The following is a 16859-nucleotide window of genomic DNA, read 5'->3' on the forward strand; positions in this document are numbered from 1 at the left end:
GCATGTGCAAGCTAACTAGCTAAATTGCCATAAATGTTTAATGCTTTTCGACCTGTCCCGAAATTAATATAATTGGTTCAAAGTTTATTTTGATATTTTAACCTGCTTGTCGTGATCGAGTTTGGTGTGGGGGGACAAAATACATTTATGTACGATGGCGCACGATGGCGCACGCGCTCAGCCGGTTTAGGTTCCGTGTGACTGTTTAGTTAGCGAAGTTACTGACTTATAGGCATATTGTTATTCATGTTTTTGTTATTGCATTTTAGGTGGAGAGGGAGTAAGATCGCTTGAAAGCAGCATGCTGCCACAACCACTGAATACTGGGGCCTGCCTTGGAGTATTGTTGTATTAATTTTCACCACGTGCCTAGAAATCATATGACGAACCTGCATAGACTAACAAAGGAAAATTGTGTATAGGTTTTTGTTCCAGTACTTCACTAACACATCATTCAACTAATTGTGGTCTAAATTGAACAAAAACATGCACAGTTTAGTCCCCTGGGACAGAAATCACCCAAGTCTGTATTATTGAAGGAGCTTCCAAAGTTACAAGCTTCAATTCTGCATGATAGAGAATAACATGTGTGGAACTATGTTATTCTATCATGATTGTACTTGCAAATCTCATCCTACAAATTGACAAAACTTCCTTCAACGTGACAACAGTGACAGAACTCTGAGCGAGCACAGATTCAAAATATTCATAGTCGGAAATGGACTTGCAATAATTTTGAAAATAAATGATGCTTTCAAATCTTATTGAATGTATTCAAACGTAGAGTTAAAAGTTTTCAGACCGTTGTTAAACCTTTCACACGTCCTGATACAAGCTTGCAAAAATAAATTACACATTTTGCAAATTGTACTTGCAACCACGAAACTCAATTTGCGACCACAAAATGTAAAATACAAATTCACATAGTTCTGTCATGATTTATAATCCCATATAACAAACTCTTTCTCATCCTCAGAAGTACACTAAATAAAAACAGTCCTCTTCTCATAATCCTCTCAGCATTTACTTTACCCATCACTCTTTCCACCAGGTTGGATATCTCAAATGGTTTCCTCAGGTTTGGCAACTCAATATGCCCCTTCTCAATCTCCCACGTTTCCCATTCTTTTGGACCATAGTCCAATCTTCCTCGCTTTCACCGCCATTAGTTCCAAGATCTACACCTAATCCTGCCATCTTTTTCTCCTTTTCGGCCTCTCTCTTTCTGTGTGTGTAAGGGGAATAAACCAATAACAGCAAGGATTTTAGAATATACATTTTATTCATCAGAAAGTAAGTAGAAAACCTACACTGTGACAAAGCAATGAAGACAATTTTGTTACGTACAGATGTGGCACTATTGAGATGTAGGGATAGGGTGGTGGAAGCATTGTCTGGAACTAGACTTGGCTGCACTCCTACAGTACATCACAGCTCTCTGACAAAAATATAAACTATGCTTTAGGGTTCTATCAACCAAACCCAAACCAATCCCTTTGGAGGGGGAGTCTGGATTTTTGAGTTCTGTCAATGTAGATTAAAGGCCCAATGCAGCCTTTTATATATATATAGGGGAGTGGAAGAGTGGAAAACTAGAAACGAAAATCCCGCCCATGCAAACCTGCTGATTAGAAGGTCTTTTGTAGATTGTATTTTCAACCAGCTACTATCAGGAAATAACACTGATAAAAAATGTTCTTGCACTTTTACAGTGTTAGTTTCATCAGCTGTTGTACAATATTATATAAAACAATGCATTTTGACTGTACTGGGCCTTTAAGAAAATGAAGATACCTTCTCATAGGGTGATACATTTACAAGCCTTCTTAAGTTGGCTATAATATGAGCAGTGGTCCTTAATCACGTCATGTTGCAGTCCAACTCTTTTGGGGGGATATTTTCTCATGTGAAACTAATTCATATGGGAGGGTTGGTTACGTTGCCGTGTCATTTTCTTTTCCAAATTAAAACAAACATTGTTCTAGTTAACATCAAACAAGAATAGACAATTTAAAACACAATGAAAATGGCTTTTCATTCTTTATTGACAGTGCGGAAACTTGTTAGGAAGCAGAATTTGGTCAGTCGTGTTGCTGGAGAGCTGGGCTGTATTCGTTATGACAGGGCCTTTAGGCAGCTGGACAGGAGCCCACACTGACGGACCCGCTGACCAGGGCAGCTTTGCTGAAGGCCACTTGGCTCTCGTTCACCGTCAGGTTCCTCATACAGCCTGTGTAGGCCCTCCTAGTGGCAATGCCCTCTGGGAGAAGAGATTCTAGGAAGATATATAATAAACAACATTATAAACACATTTCCTTTTATTTTGCAACTCAAGGTTGATAGTGCTGACTCACCCTGTAACCTAAGTACTCACAGTTTGGATGTGTTTTGTTAGTTGGAATGTCAGATATTGTGTCTAGCAAAAACTATTTTGTGTGAAGTTCAGTCGTCTTGAAATGCATGGCTTTGCCACTGACCTGGTGCTCCACCAATGAACACAGGGGCCCTGGCACTCTGGGTACTGGGGTGGAGAGGTCCCACCACATGGTTGACATCTGAGTCCACATCCAGCTGGATTACATTGGCATCTCGGATCACTGAACCAGAGGCAGAAAGGACAACAGAACACATTGTTGTCAGCCACTGCACATAACATGGGCCAATCATTGCAAATGAACCGTGGTCCCATACTGTTTAAATCAGGGGCAGTCAATGCAATAAAGAGATCTCCTACCTGTGATCCTGTGCCAGCTCCCATCACACAGACCCAGTCTAGGAGTGACCTGAGTGAAGAACTCACGGACCCCATTGTTCACCAGCACCACCACCTGTGAGCATAGAACAATACTCGCATTGAAGATCTACTAATAGCAAATTATCAAATTACGACTGATTGCTTTGTATTAGTCGCTTACCGCTCCTTGATGAATGTACATGGTTAAGTACTCCTCTGCTGCTGCGTAGACATGCAGTAGTACCCCTGACGCCACACGAGGGCGCACCTCTACCACCAGCTCAAACTTCCGCCCCAGGTTGAACGTGTCATCTGAAGGAGACGGACAGAGTAATTCAAGTAAAGACTGCTCTACCAGCCCCTCCGTCCGTTCGGAACCTCATCTTTAACGCCTGTAACCTGGAATGTTTTACTGCACTTCGGCCCAATGGGGCGTGTGCACGTGTGAAACTTAGCCAGCCACAGTAGGGCGTGAAATTGCTCTGCGCTCGTTCAAACAGCTGCAGCTTGGCTTCCAAGACCTTGGAGCCTGCAGCTCTCCTCCGCGCCCTCAACTTTCCCACCAGGCCAAATTTTCACCACAGCTGCACGTGGGATATCAAATTCCGATGTCCTGACTAGAGCCTCTCTTCTTCCCCGTCTCTGTGGTGATTGGTGAGCGGCCCAGGGGTTTTGTCTGCTATCCAGAGAAAATCTAACGTGGCGTGTGATATAACTGACGCATTGTTTCCAAACAGCTCCAGGCCCTGCCAAAGTGAACCGTGTACAATGATAGGATGGAGTACGTCCTGAAGATTGCAGGAAAATCAATGTTTCACAAGCTTTTTTGGTATCATACTTCAAATTAATCTGGTAGGGTTCAGCCACAGTATAACGCCAGAAGGGCCTTGAGGATAATCATATGCCATTACTTTCTTAATTCCTAGCAAAATGGAGAGGCTTGGCAAAGTGTGTTTTGTTTGTGTCTTACCCAAGACGACATATCCTCCCTCTTCAGAGAAGTATGTCCCCGGCTCAGAGAGTCCCTCGAAGCACGGCGTCACCCCGAAGGTCTGGGACACGGAGGACAGCCATTGGCCATTCAGCTGGAAGTTCTTCACACAGCCAGTGAAGCTGTACGCAGAGTTTCTCTATTGGAGACAAATACAGCACAGGAAAGTGTAAATGGGTGGTAGTACAGATATCTGTAGGTAATATGTTCCACTAACAGGCCCCAGAGAGGGGTCACGTTGATGGTTTATTGTTTTTCTGTGGGAAACATATTGTCTGAGCACAGCAGTCTGAAGTGAAAATACTTGGATGGCTCCCAGTGTGAACATATAATGCCAGAAAAGACTAGAGGACTGTAAATCATTCCAGACATCTCTTATAATGTTCTTTATCGAAAGGTCAGGATCTTGACTTTTTTGTTCTTATACATTCTTGGCCAGGGTTTTCATATGTTTCCGGGTTTCCACTGTAAAAACATTCTGCTCCATTTTCCTTCAGTAGGCTATAAGGTCCTGCTCTGTGTCCCAAATTCCACCTCATTCCCTATATAGTGCACAACTTTTTGACCCGGGTGAAAAGTAGTACACTACATAGGGAATAGGGTACCATTTGGGATGCAGCCCTGGGCACTAAGGGGTGTATCATACCAGTATGTTCTGCTGGGCCCTCCCTGGTGGCACCCCTCCCACATAGAGGGTACTGCTGATGTGCCAGGAGACGTTGGAGCCCTGAGCTCTATCCTCCAGCAGTGTCAGCCCATCAATGATTAATCGGCCCAGATTCCCATCACGAATAAAAATAACCTGCAGGAGGAGAGACAAGACAGGGATGTTACACTGTAGGTTAGAACTATGTCACTGCTGAAAACGAGTGGCTTATCCCATAGAACAACCTATTTATGTGTGACAGATGTCAGAGGTAAAAGTTATGTATTTTATTATATGGTTAATAAGTACACTACCGGTCAAAAGTTTTAGAACACCTACTCATTCAAGGGTTTTTCATTATTTTTACTATTTTATACATTGTAGAAAAATAGTGAAGACATCAAAACTATGAAATAACACATGGAATCAAAAAGTGTTAAACAAATGAAAAAATATGTTATATTTGAGATTCTTCAAATAGCCACCCTTTGTCTTGATGACAGCTTGGCATTTTTTCAACCAGCTTCACTTGGAATGTTTTTCCAACAGTCTTGAAGGAGTTCCCACATATGCTGAGCACTTGCTGGCTGCTTTTCCTTCACTCTGCGGTCCGACTCATCCCAAACCATCTCAATTTGGTTGAGGTTGGGTGATTGTGGAGGCCAGGTCATCTGATGCAGCACTCCATCACTCTCCTTCTTGGTAAAATATCCCTTACACAGCCTGGAGGTGTGTTGGGTCATTGTCCTGTTGAAAAAAAAATGATAGTACCACAAAGCCCAAACCAGATGGGGTGGCGTATCGCTGCAGAATGCTGTGGTAGCCATGCTGGTTAAGTGTGCCTTGAATTCTAAATAAATCACAGACAGTGTCACCAGCAAAGCACCCCCACACCATGACACCTCCTCCTCCATGCTTTACGGTGGAAAATACACATGCGGAGATCCTCCGTTCACCCACACTGCATCTCACAAAGACATGGCGGTTGGAACCAGTTTAGACTCCAAACCAAAAGACTGGTGGAAATTTGTCCAATGTCCATTGCTCATGTTTCTTGGCCCAAGAAAGTGTCTTCTTCTTATTGGTGTCCTTTAGTAGTGGTTTCTTTGCAGCAATTCGACCATTCCATATTGATTGACCTTCATGTCTTAAAGTAATGATGGACTGTCGTTTCTCTTTTGCTTATTTGAGCTGTTCTTGCCATAATATGGACTTGGTCTTTTACCAAATAGGGCTATCTTCTGTATACCCCTTTACCTTTTCACAACACAACTGATTGGCTCAAACACATTAAGAAGGAAAGAAATTCCACAAGTGAACTTTTAAGAAGGCACACCTGTTAATTGAAACGGATTCCAGGTGACTACCTCATGAAGCAGGTTGAGAGAATGCCAAGAGTGTGCAAAGCTGTCATCAAGGCAAAGTGTGGCTATTTGAAGAATCTAAATATAAAATATATTTTGATTTGTTTAACACTTTTTTGGTTACTACATGATTCCATATGTGTTATTTCATAGTTTTGATGTCTTCACTATTATTCACTAAAATAGTAAAAATTAAGAAAAACCCTTGAATGAGTAGGTGCTTTTGACCGATTAGTGTATATTTACTTACATTGTGCCATGTTCCGTCGTTGTACTTCTCTGGGCTCTTGACCTTGACCTGTTGTTGACCCAGGTTGAAGGTGTATACCAGCTTCCCATGGGAAAGGAACAGAGCCATGTAGTTGTCCTCTGCCTCGTCTGATGCATAAAAGATGAGGCCGAACGAGGACTGGGTCTTCAGGGACAGGGAGAAGTGAGACCTGGGGGTAAAAGGTGCATTATAAACTGGTGGTTCGAGACCTGAATGCTGATTGGTAGAAAGCTGTGGTATATTTAAGTAATAAGGCCTAATAAGGGTTTGAGGGCCTTATTGCTTTTATAAAACCGTTACCGTAATACGGTTTAGAAAAATATGAATTACTTTTTCTCAGTAAAACATGATTTTAACGGGTAAATTCGTTTTTGCATTCTGTAGTTGCTACCCAAGCGTGCTGGTCGTTAGTTATTTTCTAATGTTTTGACCCAGTCGTTAATTCGAATCATTCTACGTTGCTATGCTAAACAAATCATTGGCTTGTAGCTAGCAGATAATCAATGATGATGAGAGACAATAACTTCAATAAATATTGATTTAATAAGTATCCAATAGGCCTACATAGGCCGCACTGCTCTGATTAATGAATTAATGGGATTCTGAGTGTTTACGGTTTCCATGGTGAATTATTAGTTTTGCATTAATTTATGGGCTAGCTAGCTAGCCTACAGGCACGGGAGAGACCGCATTTGTAAAATGAAACATTGTTGCACAGGTAGTAGAGGCATACAGGTAGGTTTATACAACCCCCAACTGTTGCAAACCAAGTAGCAGCATGGGAAAATAAAGCTGTAGATGCTTTTTTCCCAGAGGGAATTATGACATTAACACGTCATGGTTGTCCCACAACTCCCGCATATCAACCAATCAGCATCCAGTATCCTAACAACCTTTTTTATAACAGACCTATACCCACGAGTGTGACACAAAAAAATGGTTTACTGTTGTCATTATGTTGGTAGCAATAAGGCACCTTGGGAGTTTATGGTATATGGCCAATATACCATGGCTGACTTCTGTATCCAGGCACTCCGCGTTGCGTCGTGCTTAAGAACAGCCCTTAGCCGTGGTATAGTGGCCATATACCACACTACCTCGTGCCTTATTGCTTAATTATACTATACTCAGACCATTACTCAGAGACCCAGAGTAAAGTGCATGTGACTAGTACTTAGACCAAGAAAACAGAGTGGAGTTCATGTGTAGAGTGGGCTCATGATTGACCTCTGGTTGACCTCTGGTTGACTTCTGCTTGACCTATCACCTATGTTGTACCCCCAGGTTGTGGCCCAAATGTCACCATATTCCCCTCACAGTGTACTACCTTTATACAGAGTCCTATAGATGCGGTGAAGAAGTCATTTGAATGCAGACCATGGGGGGATAGAGGAAGGATGCAGGATTGATCTAACAAAGTGGATATTTGTCAATTCCGTCATGGTTGATTTATTGGAACAGGCCCACAATGTGGTTAATAAAGTCTGATATGGATATCTTTGGTTGTTTTTGCATAACATTTAGAAGTTGTCCCTTTTCAGGTTGAGAAGTGTCTGCTAAATGCTAACTCCCGTTCATATAAGCTGGTAGCATAGAGTAGCTAGCATACATCGGTGGTGGTAGTCAAAGTCATTTTTAACTGTAATGCAGTTGATTGGTGACGATGACATGAACGTGTTGGGGTTGACATCCATAAAAGCATTATACTCAGATTTTTACCTCAACATAGGTTGAAATACACATATAAACACTAGCCTACATGTAGAATCATTTTGCTGGGAGGCAATGAGGAGATTGGGGATCTTTCCCAGACAGCATCTTTAACCCAGGCGTTTCCATGGCATTTCCATTGTTTTGGTTGAGTTCCATTGACCTCTTTACCACATCTATGGGCCCTGGTCAAAAGTAGTACACTATATAGGGAATAGGGTGCTATTTGGGATGCATCCCAGGTGTTCTTCCCTTCCCTTTCCTGGCCTTACCTCTCAGCGAGGGACTCTGGGATGTCAGTGTACTCCTGCCTGCTGTTGGCGATACCCCCGTAGTGGTGGGCGTGGCGGGTGGCATGGGGCCTGGCGGACAGGTAGCATGGTGTCTCTTCTGTCTCTCCTGGCTCCTGGTCATCACTGTTCAGTCCCAACAGGCCTTGTGGCTGGTTGGACTTGTCTCTGCCCACCTTAGTGAGAGAAGGGAAGTTACTTGACTGTTAGTAGTGGGTCAATGCATGCCTATTGTTCAGTATACAGTATCATCTTTAAAGATCGAAATTAGGGGAAGCAGCACTACTGTTTGCCCCAGCGTCTTTGTTATTGTGGGGAATGGCGCCTCCGGCAGCATGGGAGAAAAAAATTGCAGTACATATTCTGCTATTCAATTGCGCGTGCAATGATGTCCGAGGTGTTTGTTGTTTGGAGTAACTTCTTTGTTATTGTAGTATCCCAAACGGATGTGGCAGTATCACCAATTAAGGATTCCATCTTTAAGTGTTTATGGACTCTTTTAAGACTTGAAAAGACAGGCATTTTTTATGAATGAATACTGATGACTTTTGTATCCGGCAGGCATAAGCTTTTAGAAGCCAAACTCGGGTTCAATGACATGTATTTAAATGATCTTTATTTCTTTACCTTCCTAATATGGCCCTGCTTGGAGTTTTTGCTGTGCTTTGAGAGCAGGGCAGCGGGCGGTCGCTCCACAGGGCAGTCCTGCAGGGAGGTCTGGACATTCTCAGTGTACTTCTGAAAGTCCTCAGGCTCAATGTCCCTGTCTTGTCTAGAGAGAAAGAGAGAGAGAGAGAGAGAAAGAGAGAGAGAGAGAGAGAGAGAGAGAGAGAGAGAGAGAGAGAGAGAGAGAGAGAGAGAGAGAGACTAGCAACTCAGTGCCAAAGACATAAGAACCATAGCGATACACACACACACAACTCTGTCTCCATGGAAACAAACTCCTTGTCCTCCCACTCGGCTCTCAACAGCAGCTCTGCCTGGCTTTCTTCCTCTCATAGATACAGCTAGGCAGCAAGGTTTTCACCAACCGACCTGAGCCAGATGTCCAATGAGCTTGCTATCATAACAACGTTCTCTGGAGATAGGAGGTGTGTAAAACCTTGGACTCGTTCACTTGCTAATATTAGATGCAATCCATTACACTCCATGACGTCAAACGCATAAGGCTTTTAATGTGGTCCGAGTGCTGTGGCAGTGAGAGAGGGGCCAGGTCACCTGCTGATGTAGGCGTAGCTGATGCAGCCAGTGAAGTTCTTGATGCTGCTACTGGGAGAGCCTCCTAAGTAGAAGCTCCTCACTGTGGAGGCTGAGGCGGGGGAGGACGGACGTTTCTTCTCATGCTTGTCTTTGTCATCCACCACCAGCTCATATCTGATAGAGATAGATAGTTATCGGTCAATTGTTACAGTGAACAATTATAATACATTTTGCTTTTAAATCACACTTTTAAATATGAAGAGATATGTATGTGGCTTGACAGCGAGGCAAGCCGTAAAAAATACTTGCCAGATAAAGGGAGATGTTTTTTTTACGGTACATTGGATTCTTACTTGTCATTATTCGCCGAAGCTACCAGGAAATGGGTCATTCCGTCGTTGTACTGCTTCTTCTGTGATTTGACTCTGGTGCCCCTGGAGTTCAATACCACTGCTCCGTTCTCCAGAGCGATGGTAAACTCATCAGACTGAAGGAGGAATAGAGTTTGGAGTTGAACAACAGTTGTATTTCCTTTGCAGGTCCTTTGGAACTCATAAACTCCTCAGCAAAAAAAAGAAACATCCCTTTTTCAGGACCCTGTCTTTCAAAGATAATTCGTAAAAATCCAGATAACTTCACAGATCTTCATTGTAAAGGGTTTCATTGTAAAGGGTCATTGTAAAGGGTTCAATGAACAATAAACAATTAATGAACATGCACCTGTGGAACGGTCATTAAGACACTAACAGTTTACAGACGGTAGGCAATTAAGATCACAGTTATGAAAACTTAAAACACTAAAGAGGCCTTTCTACTGACTTTGAAAAGCACCAAAAGAAAGATGCCCAGGGTCCCTGCTCAACTGCGTGAACGTGCCTTAGGCATGCTGCAAGGAGGCATGAGGACTGCAGATGTGGCCAGGGCAATAAATTGCAATGTCCGTACTGTGAGACGCCTAAGACAGCGCTACAGGGAGACAGGATTGACAGCTGATCGTCCTCGCAGTGGCAGACCACGTGTAACAACACCTGCACAGGCTTGGTACATCCGAACATCACACCTGCGGGACAGGTACAGGATGGCAACAACAATTGCATGAGTTACACCAGGAACGCACAATGCCTCCATCAGTGCTCAGACTGTCCGCAATAGGCTGAGAGAGGCTGGACTGAGGGCTTGTAGGCCTGTTGTAAGGCAGGTCCACACCAGACATCACCGGCAACAACGTCGCCTATGGGCACAAACCCACCGTCACTGGACCAGACAGGACTGGCAAAAAGTGCTCTTCACTGACGAGTCACGGTTTTGTCTCACCAGGGGTGATGGTCAGATTTGTGTTTATCGTCGAAAGAATGAGCGTTACATCGAGGCTTGTACTCTGGAGCGGGATCGATTTGGAGGTGGAGGGTCAATCATGGTCTGGGGCGTGGTGTCACAGCATCATCGGACAGAACTTGTTGTCATTGCAGGCAATCTCAACACTGTGCATTACAGGTAAGACATCCTCCTCCCTCATGTGGTACCCTTCCTGCAGGCTCATCCTAACATGACCCTCCAGCATGACAATGCCACCAGCCATACTGCTCGTTCTGTGCGTGATTTCCTGCAAGACAGGAATGTCAGTGTTCTGCCATGGCCAGCGAAGAGCCCGGATCTCAATCCCATTGAGCATGTCTGGGCCCTGTTGGATCGGAGGGTGAGGGCTTGGGCCATTCCCCCCAGAAATGTACAGGAATTTGCAGGTGCCTTCGTGGAAGAGTGGGTAACATCTTACAGCAAGAAACGGCAAATCTGGTGCAGTCCATGAGGAGGAGATGCACTGCAGTACTTAATGCAGCTGGTGGCCACACCAGATACTGACTGTTACTTTTGATTTTGACCCCCCCCCTTTGTTCAGGGACACATTATTCCATTTCTGTTGGTCACATGTCTGTGGAACTTGTTCAGTTTATGTCTCAGTTGTTGAATCTTGTTATGTTCATACACATATTTACACATGTTAAGTTTGCTGAAAATAAACTCAGTTGACAGTGAGAGGACGTTTCTTTTTTTGTTGAGTTTATGAAACAAATAAATACAATTCAGGCAAGAATCAATATACCCCTTCGATGTGGTAGAACAGGAGACCAGTAGGCTGCAGTGTCCTGAAGTTAAGGCCACCCTCGAAGGCGTCGAAGGGAGATATCTTTGCTGCAGACCCCAGGTAGCTCTCTCCAGTGAAGTAGGCTTTACGGGACATCTGTTAGAATCCAAGACACAACAGGGACATTGTCAACTATTGTAGTTCAGTTGATTCTGTATACACCACCAATGCTTTGTCTAGTAGCATTTGCTATGGACTACAGTACATACAAAGGACTCCTCAGGACAACCGCTGCTGATGCCAATAGTGCCTGGTTCCTCCAGGAGGTTAAAGTCTTTCTTCTGGAACTGGAAGCCCTTCACACAGCCCTTCAGCCCCATCAGGGAGGACAGCTCAGGCCTGGGAATATGCTCATAGTCACATAGGGCCTGCTGTCCAACTGTACTCAGTGTAATGCTAATGTAATAATCTGTTGATATTGTGTTGCAATTGTCAACTATGCTTACAAAGTTAGACCTCTTAAGGTCCTTGGATTGGTGTGAGGAAGTGCATGTGTGTGATTAGATAACTGACTCACCTGGAGAGGAGAATATGCGAGGGGGCCCCTCCTATGTAGATATCGGAGAAGGGCAACGTTTTTTTCTCATTCTCCATGGACTTCACGTGACTCTTGTCCACCAATAGAATGATCTTCTTGGAGTAATGATAGATGACTGACACCTATAAAAAGAACAGCACAGCTTAGATTGGATTAGGCCTACTGTTGAAAGGAAATTGATTTCATTCACATCTCAATAGGCACACCCCTGCCGACAAAAAAGACAATGGGCTGATTTAGATTTACCTCATGGTATCTTGCGTCATTGATCTGTAGTTTAGGTAAGTTACTCTCCATGACGATCGGGCCTCCGCTGAAGCCAAAGTCGTACATGAGGCGTAGGAAGCCATTCTTCAACTCTAACAGGAAGAAGTTGTCCTGGAAAGAATTATTGAAAAGTTTTTTCTAGAGTAATTTTTCCCAGTAACATGATGCAGAAAAAGTATCGGTAAATCTCTCTATGCTCTCTGAAGAATTGCAAGGCATAGCATTGCATCGCTGACCGACTGACTATGTTGCTTGTTCAAAAATACAGGGGACATTTTCACTACTATATTTACCCCGGTGACCATGAGTAACAGGATGCCGTTGTTTGCTACAGTCCGAACAGCAATGTCAAACCGGGTGACGATGCCAAATTTACCCCTCCTCTCCATGTTGTTGATGAGGGCATATCCAGTTCCGTCAAACAGGTAGCTGGCGATACGACTCTGTGAGAATGCCAGCTTATACCTGATACGGGAAAGAAAACAATGTTAAGTCGAAATGAAGCGACTTGTCTGAAGGAGCCTCAGATGGAGACATGTGGACTCTTTAAGGGCAGAGGTAATATCTAAAGTTCCCAACAGAAAACGTATAGACAAGATACAGTATATCATACCTGGGACAAGGTGTTGAAGCAACTACATCCATCTTGTGGGTCTGTTTGAAATTGTACAGACTGATGACGTCATTATTTAAAGAGGCCAACTCGATGCATCCCACAAAAGGAGCTAGGCTGAGTGCAGGTGGAAGCTACAAAAAAACAGAACATTCAGAATCTTATCTTGGAAGGAAAAAGTAAATAGAGAGTCATCGCAGAACTGATTCAATTCTGCTGTGTCAATGGTTCATGAGGGAAGTACAGTTTACATCAACACTGTATGATGTAAATGATCGGCTATGCATTAGCCAATGCCACAGAACTCTGATCAGAGGTTGATGTCATATCCTGTTAGAAAGTAATACCGTACCCTGACATCAGCGGGGACGCCACCCACGAAGAAGACAGTGTCTTCAGGGTCCAGGTTGAACAGGGAGTCGGTGCCAAAGGCTTCGCCCTTTTGGATGAACTTCTGCTCGTCAGTGGACGTCTGACTGGGTACAGTCAGGAACACTTTTCCATGTCTGCCCAGTCTGCCCAAAACAAAGACACAAAGCAGCGTGAATAATCAGTCCCATCAACACCATTACATCCTGCATGGGCAGAACAGCCTCATAAATCCCTGTGAGTGGTTAGACTAGACAGATGTCCTGTCTGTGTGAATGGACGGACGGTCTTTAGCAAGGTTGCAAATCTGTACTGTATGTGCTTTAGCCAAGTTCTTTGTCATTGCTTGTCATTCATGAAACATGTATGGCATGACAACAGACACGACAGATGTCTTGTCTAATAAGCATTAGTTCATCTTCTACCAGGCTATGCCAGTCTATCTGTGCGACTGGATCTGTTGCTTAGGTAACGCACTACTGTACCTCTCCACTTTGATGAGGTTGAAGACTGGAGGCCATTGGCTGACAGGCTTTGAACCCAGCGGGATTTCAACATCTTCCCCTCCCAGGTTGTAGATGTACACCAGGTTGTCATTCTTGATGGCCAGACCCATGTAGTCCTTCTTACCCTATATGATATGTAGGAGAGAAACCAAGGTGACAGGTTTTATACAGCACAGTGCATGTATTGTAATATTGAATCCCTGCCTGCGATCTTATTCAGGTAAAATCTCCTAATCTTTGCTTTATAAAACCAACGAAGGGCTACAGAGTGCCATTTCTAAGCATCAAGCAGACTTACACAAACACAACTGCATAATTTACAGCAGTGGCAGAATCACCAGGGTAAGCAGCATCATTAAAGAGAACAGAGAGGCCCAGAGAGGAGAGCTCTGCCCTGCCGTCATTAAGCTCCTGTGGGTGGGGGGTAACGGCATTTATGTAAATGAGCCCCGAATTTGGCGGCAGTGGCACACACAACAGGCGTCTCCTGGAAACCTTTTGAAAAAGGCAACTGTCTGTTCTCAAAGGCCTCTTCTGCTCACATGATCACAGCAAACCATTCATCTGCACACAAGCTGCTCTCGCCCTTTTATCTCAAGCCATCCTCAGGGTCCAAGTCTGGGAACTTTCAATAGCAGATCTGGGCCATTCTGCAACCCCCTTCTCCAACCCACCCACACAATAGAAAAACACCTCAGTATTATCGCTATATACTGGTCTATGTTAGCCTGATCCCAGATGTGTTTATGCTGTATGGCCAACTTCCAGGGTTGTGGCATGACAACACAAGGAGTAAGCTATACAGGACAAGTAGATCTGAACCCAGCACCAGCTCATCTCCCTATTTCCTGACCTCCCCCTCTTTCCTCCAGCCTCCTCACGTTTCTGTCTCCCAGATAGAAGATGAAGCGGTCCTCAATAGGGTCCTTATCTGGGTCCACCCTGATGAACAGACTGATGGTGGTCACTGTCTTAAGGTCCGCCACATTGATGTGGGGCTGCACTTCAACCGACGACTGACCGTTGAACTTCATGGACACTTGGACCTACAGTATGGTGTAACAAAACATGATATACAGGGCCTTCGGAAAGTATTCAGACCCCTTGACTTTTTCCACATTTTGTTACGTTACAGCTTTATTCTAAAATGGATTAAATACATGTCATTATGGGGTATTGTGTGTATATTGATGAGGAAAAAAATATTTGATCAATATTAGAATAAGTCTGTAACTTAACAAAATGTGGAAAAAGTCAAGGGGTCTGAATACTTTCCGAAGGCACTGTATCTGTGTCATACAGGACTCGATTTTGAACAAGACTTGGGATTATAGTAACACAAGACTATACAGGGTTTGTCATTGGTGGTTGAAAGTACATTTTGGTTGTGATGTTAGTGATTGTTCAGATGTTAATTTTGACCTTCTTGGCCACACTCCTGGCCTGGGCGATGAGCTCTCTGATCCTCATGATGTTGGTGGTCACGTTGTTCACTGGCTTCTTCTCAATGACACGCAGCTTGTCCAGCAGCTCAGGAACCAGCTCAGACAGGTTCTCAACTGAAAACCCCACCATGGATGGAGAGGATTACCACTTACTAGTTTGAGTGTGATGCTTAGTCATTTAGTCTTCTCTGTCGAGGATTGAAATACTGTAGAAGCGTTTATGAGTGTACTGTACCTGCTTCCCCAGCAGATACTACAGCGCGGTCAAAGGCTGCAGCAGAGTAATCTTGGTTCTTCATGTTGGTGGCCCACTCCTCTACCTTCTCGTGGATGGGGGTGATGGTCTGCAGGACCTCCACGGAGCGGTTCAGGGTGCCTTCAGCCACCTCCCTGGTGAGCTCCAGACGCTTGGTGGTTCTGCCTGGAAGGTCAGAGTGGAATTCAGAGCAACAAATTCAGTACCGATATGAGGAGAGCAATCTTGGAATGGCAGTGAATACAATGATGTGCATGTCAGAGACCCTAGATAGGCTATGGTCCAGAACAAGAATGTGTTTTACCTGGCTCAATTCCCTTGATGTCTTTCAGTACTTCCGCTAGTTTTTTGGTGTTGTCATCCATGGTCTCCTTGGTCTCCTCAATATATTTAATCTTGTCCAGAACCTCAGTTTCAACCTCTGTTGAGACAATTCACAAATGTATCATTGAGGAGAACCTGTACAGCCTAGTCTAACAACAATCAGACAATGCCCAATCTAAACAATATGTCATACCAAATTGCTCAGAACGCAATGAAACAGATTCCTTGAAGATGTTGTCACTCTGGGTCTTCAGGAACCCCAGCTGTGTGTTGATCCCGTTGGTGGCCTGCCATAGACAGCACAGTTTTAGCTTATCAATTGAAAACCACTCTATATTAGCCTAAATACTGTATGTAGCTAAGGTAGCTAACTGCTGTGCATTTCAGACAACCTACATCCTCAGCTCTTGTTGCTAAATCCAGTGTTGTCAGTCCAGTGATGTTGGCCTCTTCGATGTACTGGACTATGTTGTTGTACACATTGGCTGCATCCAGAGCCTTCTGCACGAATCCGTTGGCATCGCTGCGTTTCAGATCACTAGGTGGAAAGAAACGTACAACAACATCAAGGTCTAGTTGGAGTCTTTGTAAAGCATTAAGGGTAAAGAACATAGCTGTAGTGTTGGCCTGCTTTTAACTGTGATACTACTACTGTACTACTCATTTGTGCTTCAAGTAAAGTGTGATTGAGTGTTGATCAGTTTTGAATAATGTTCAGTGGTGGTTTTATTCTTGAATGTGGTGTGCATTATAATGGAATAAAGTGGATAATCGAGTGTAGTCGTGTTTAGCAGTTGGTTGTTTGGTTCTACAATGTGATGTGCATTAGAGTGGTGCCATTATGAGATCACTACTATAAGACATCACTACTACTCACTACTCCAGCTCGTCCGCTTGACTCTGTAGATCCTTTGCGTGGTCCTGGGCTCTCTGGACTAGGTCTCTGTCTGCCAGGGACAGCGCCTCAGTCTTCTCCTGCAGCAGCTTGCTGGCGCCATCGATCGCAGCGTGGTACTCAGTCACGTTCTACACAGATACAGACCCCATTCCAGGACTTAACTAACAAAGTTATGTCTGAATGATTCTATTTCCCCACTGACTAAACCAATAGAGAGCCAATTGACTTAAAGGGATACCTTGGGATTTTGGCAATGATGTCCTGTCATTATGCTAAAGCTAGATAGCAATTGCA

At 44.0% G+C, this 16859-nt stretch overlaps 1 protein-coding gene across 1 annotated transcript in view; it reads right to left on the minus strand.

The window, feature by feature from the left end:
- Positions 1–1263: 1263 nt before the first annotated feature.
- lama4 (laminin, alpha 4) overlaps positions 1264–16859 on the minus strand; it is a 30204-nt gene continuing 14608 nt past the window's right edge. The window contains exons 15-40 of the mRNA XM_029753627.1: positions 16545–16693; positions 16064–16205; positions 15861–15954; positions 15648–15764; positions 15323–15508; positions 15065–15201; positions 14524–14688; positions 13622–13767; positions 13120–13282; positions 12768–12901; positions 12448–12619; positions 12134–12265; positions 11867–12009; positions 11559–11688; positions 11308–11445; positions 9560–9693; positions 9225–9380; positions 8634–8778; positions 7989–8182; positions 5986–6175; positions 4372–4527; positions 3705–3864; positions 2916–3046; positions 2735–2828; positions 2478–2597; positions 1264–2275 (exon numbers count right to left, since the gene is read on the minus strand). Coding sequence (XP_029609487.1) covers positions 2130–2275; positions 2478–2597; positions 2735–2828; positions 2916–3046; positions 3705–3864; positions 4372–4527; positions 5986–6175; positions 7989–8182; positions 8634–8778; positions 9225–9380; positions 9560–9693; positions 11308–11445; positions 11559–11688; positions 11867–12009; positions 12134–12265; positions 12448–12619; positions 12768–12901; positions 13120–13282; positions 13622–13767; positions 14524–14688; positions 15065–15201; positions 15323–15508; positions 15648–15764; positions 15861–15954; positions 16064–16205; positions 16545–16693 — 3774 coding nt within the window. The 3' untranslated portion in view covers positions 1264–2129. The remainder of the gene's footprint in view (positions 2276–2477; positions 2598–2734; positions 2829–2915; positions 3047–3704; positions 3865–4371; positions 4528–5985; positions 6176–7988; positions 8183–8633; positions 8779–9224; positions 9381–9559; positions 9694–11307; positions 11446–11558; positions 11689–11866; positions 12010–12133; positions 12266–12447; positions 12620–12767; positions 12902–13119; positions 13283–13621; positions 13768–14523; positions 14689–15064; positions 15202–15322; positions 15509–15647; positions 15765–15860; positions 15955–16063; positions 16206–16544; positions 16694–16859) is intronic.

Source organism: Salmo trutta, chromosome 1 (assembly GCF_901001165.1).
Source record: "Salmo trutta chromosome 1, fSalTru1.1, whole genome shotgun sequence".
Lineage (NCBI taxonomy): Eukaryota > Metazoa > Chordata > Actinopteri > Salmoniformes > Salmonidae > Salmo > Salmo trutta.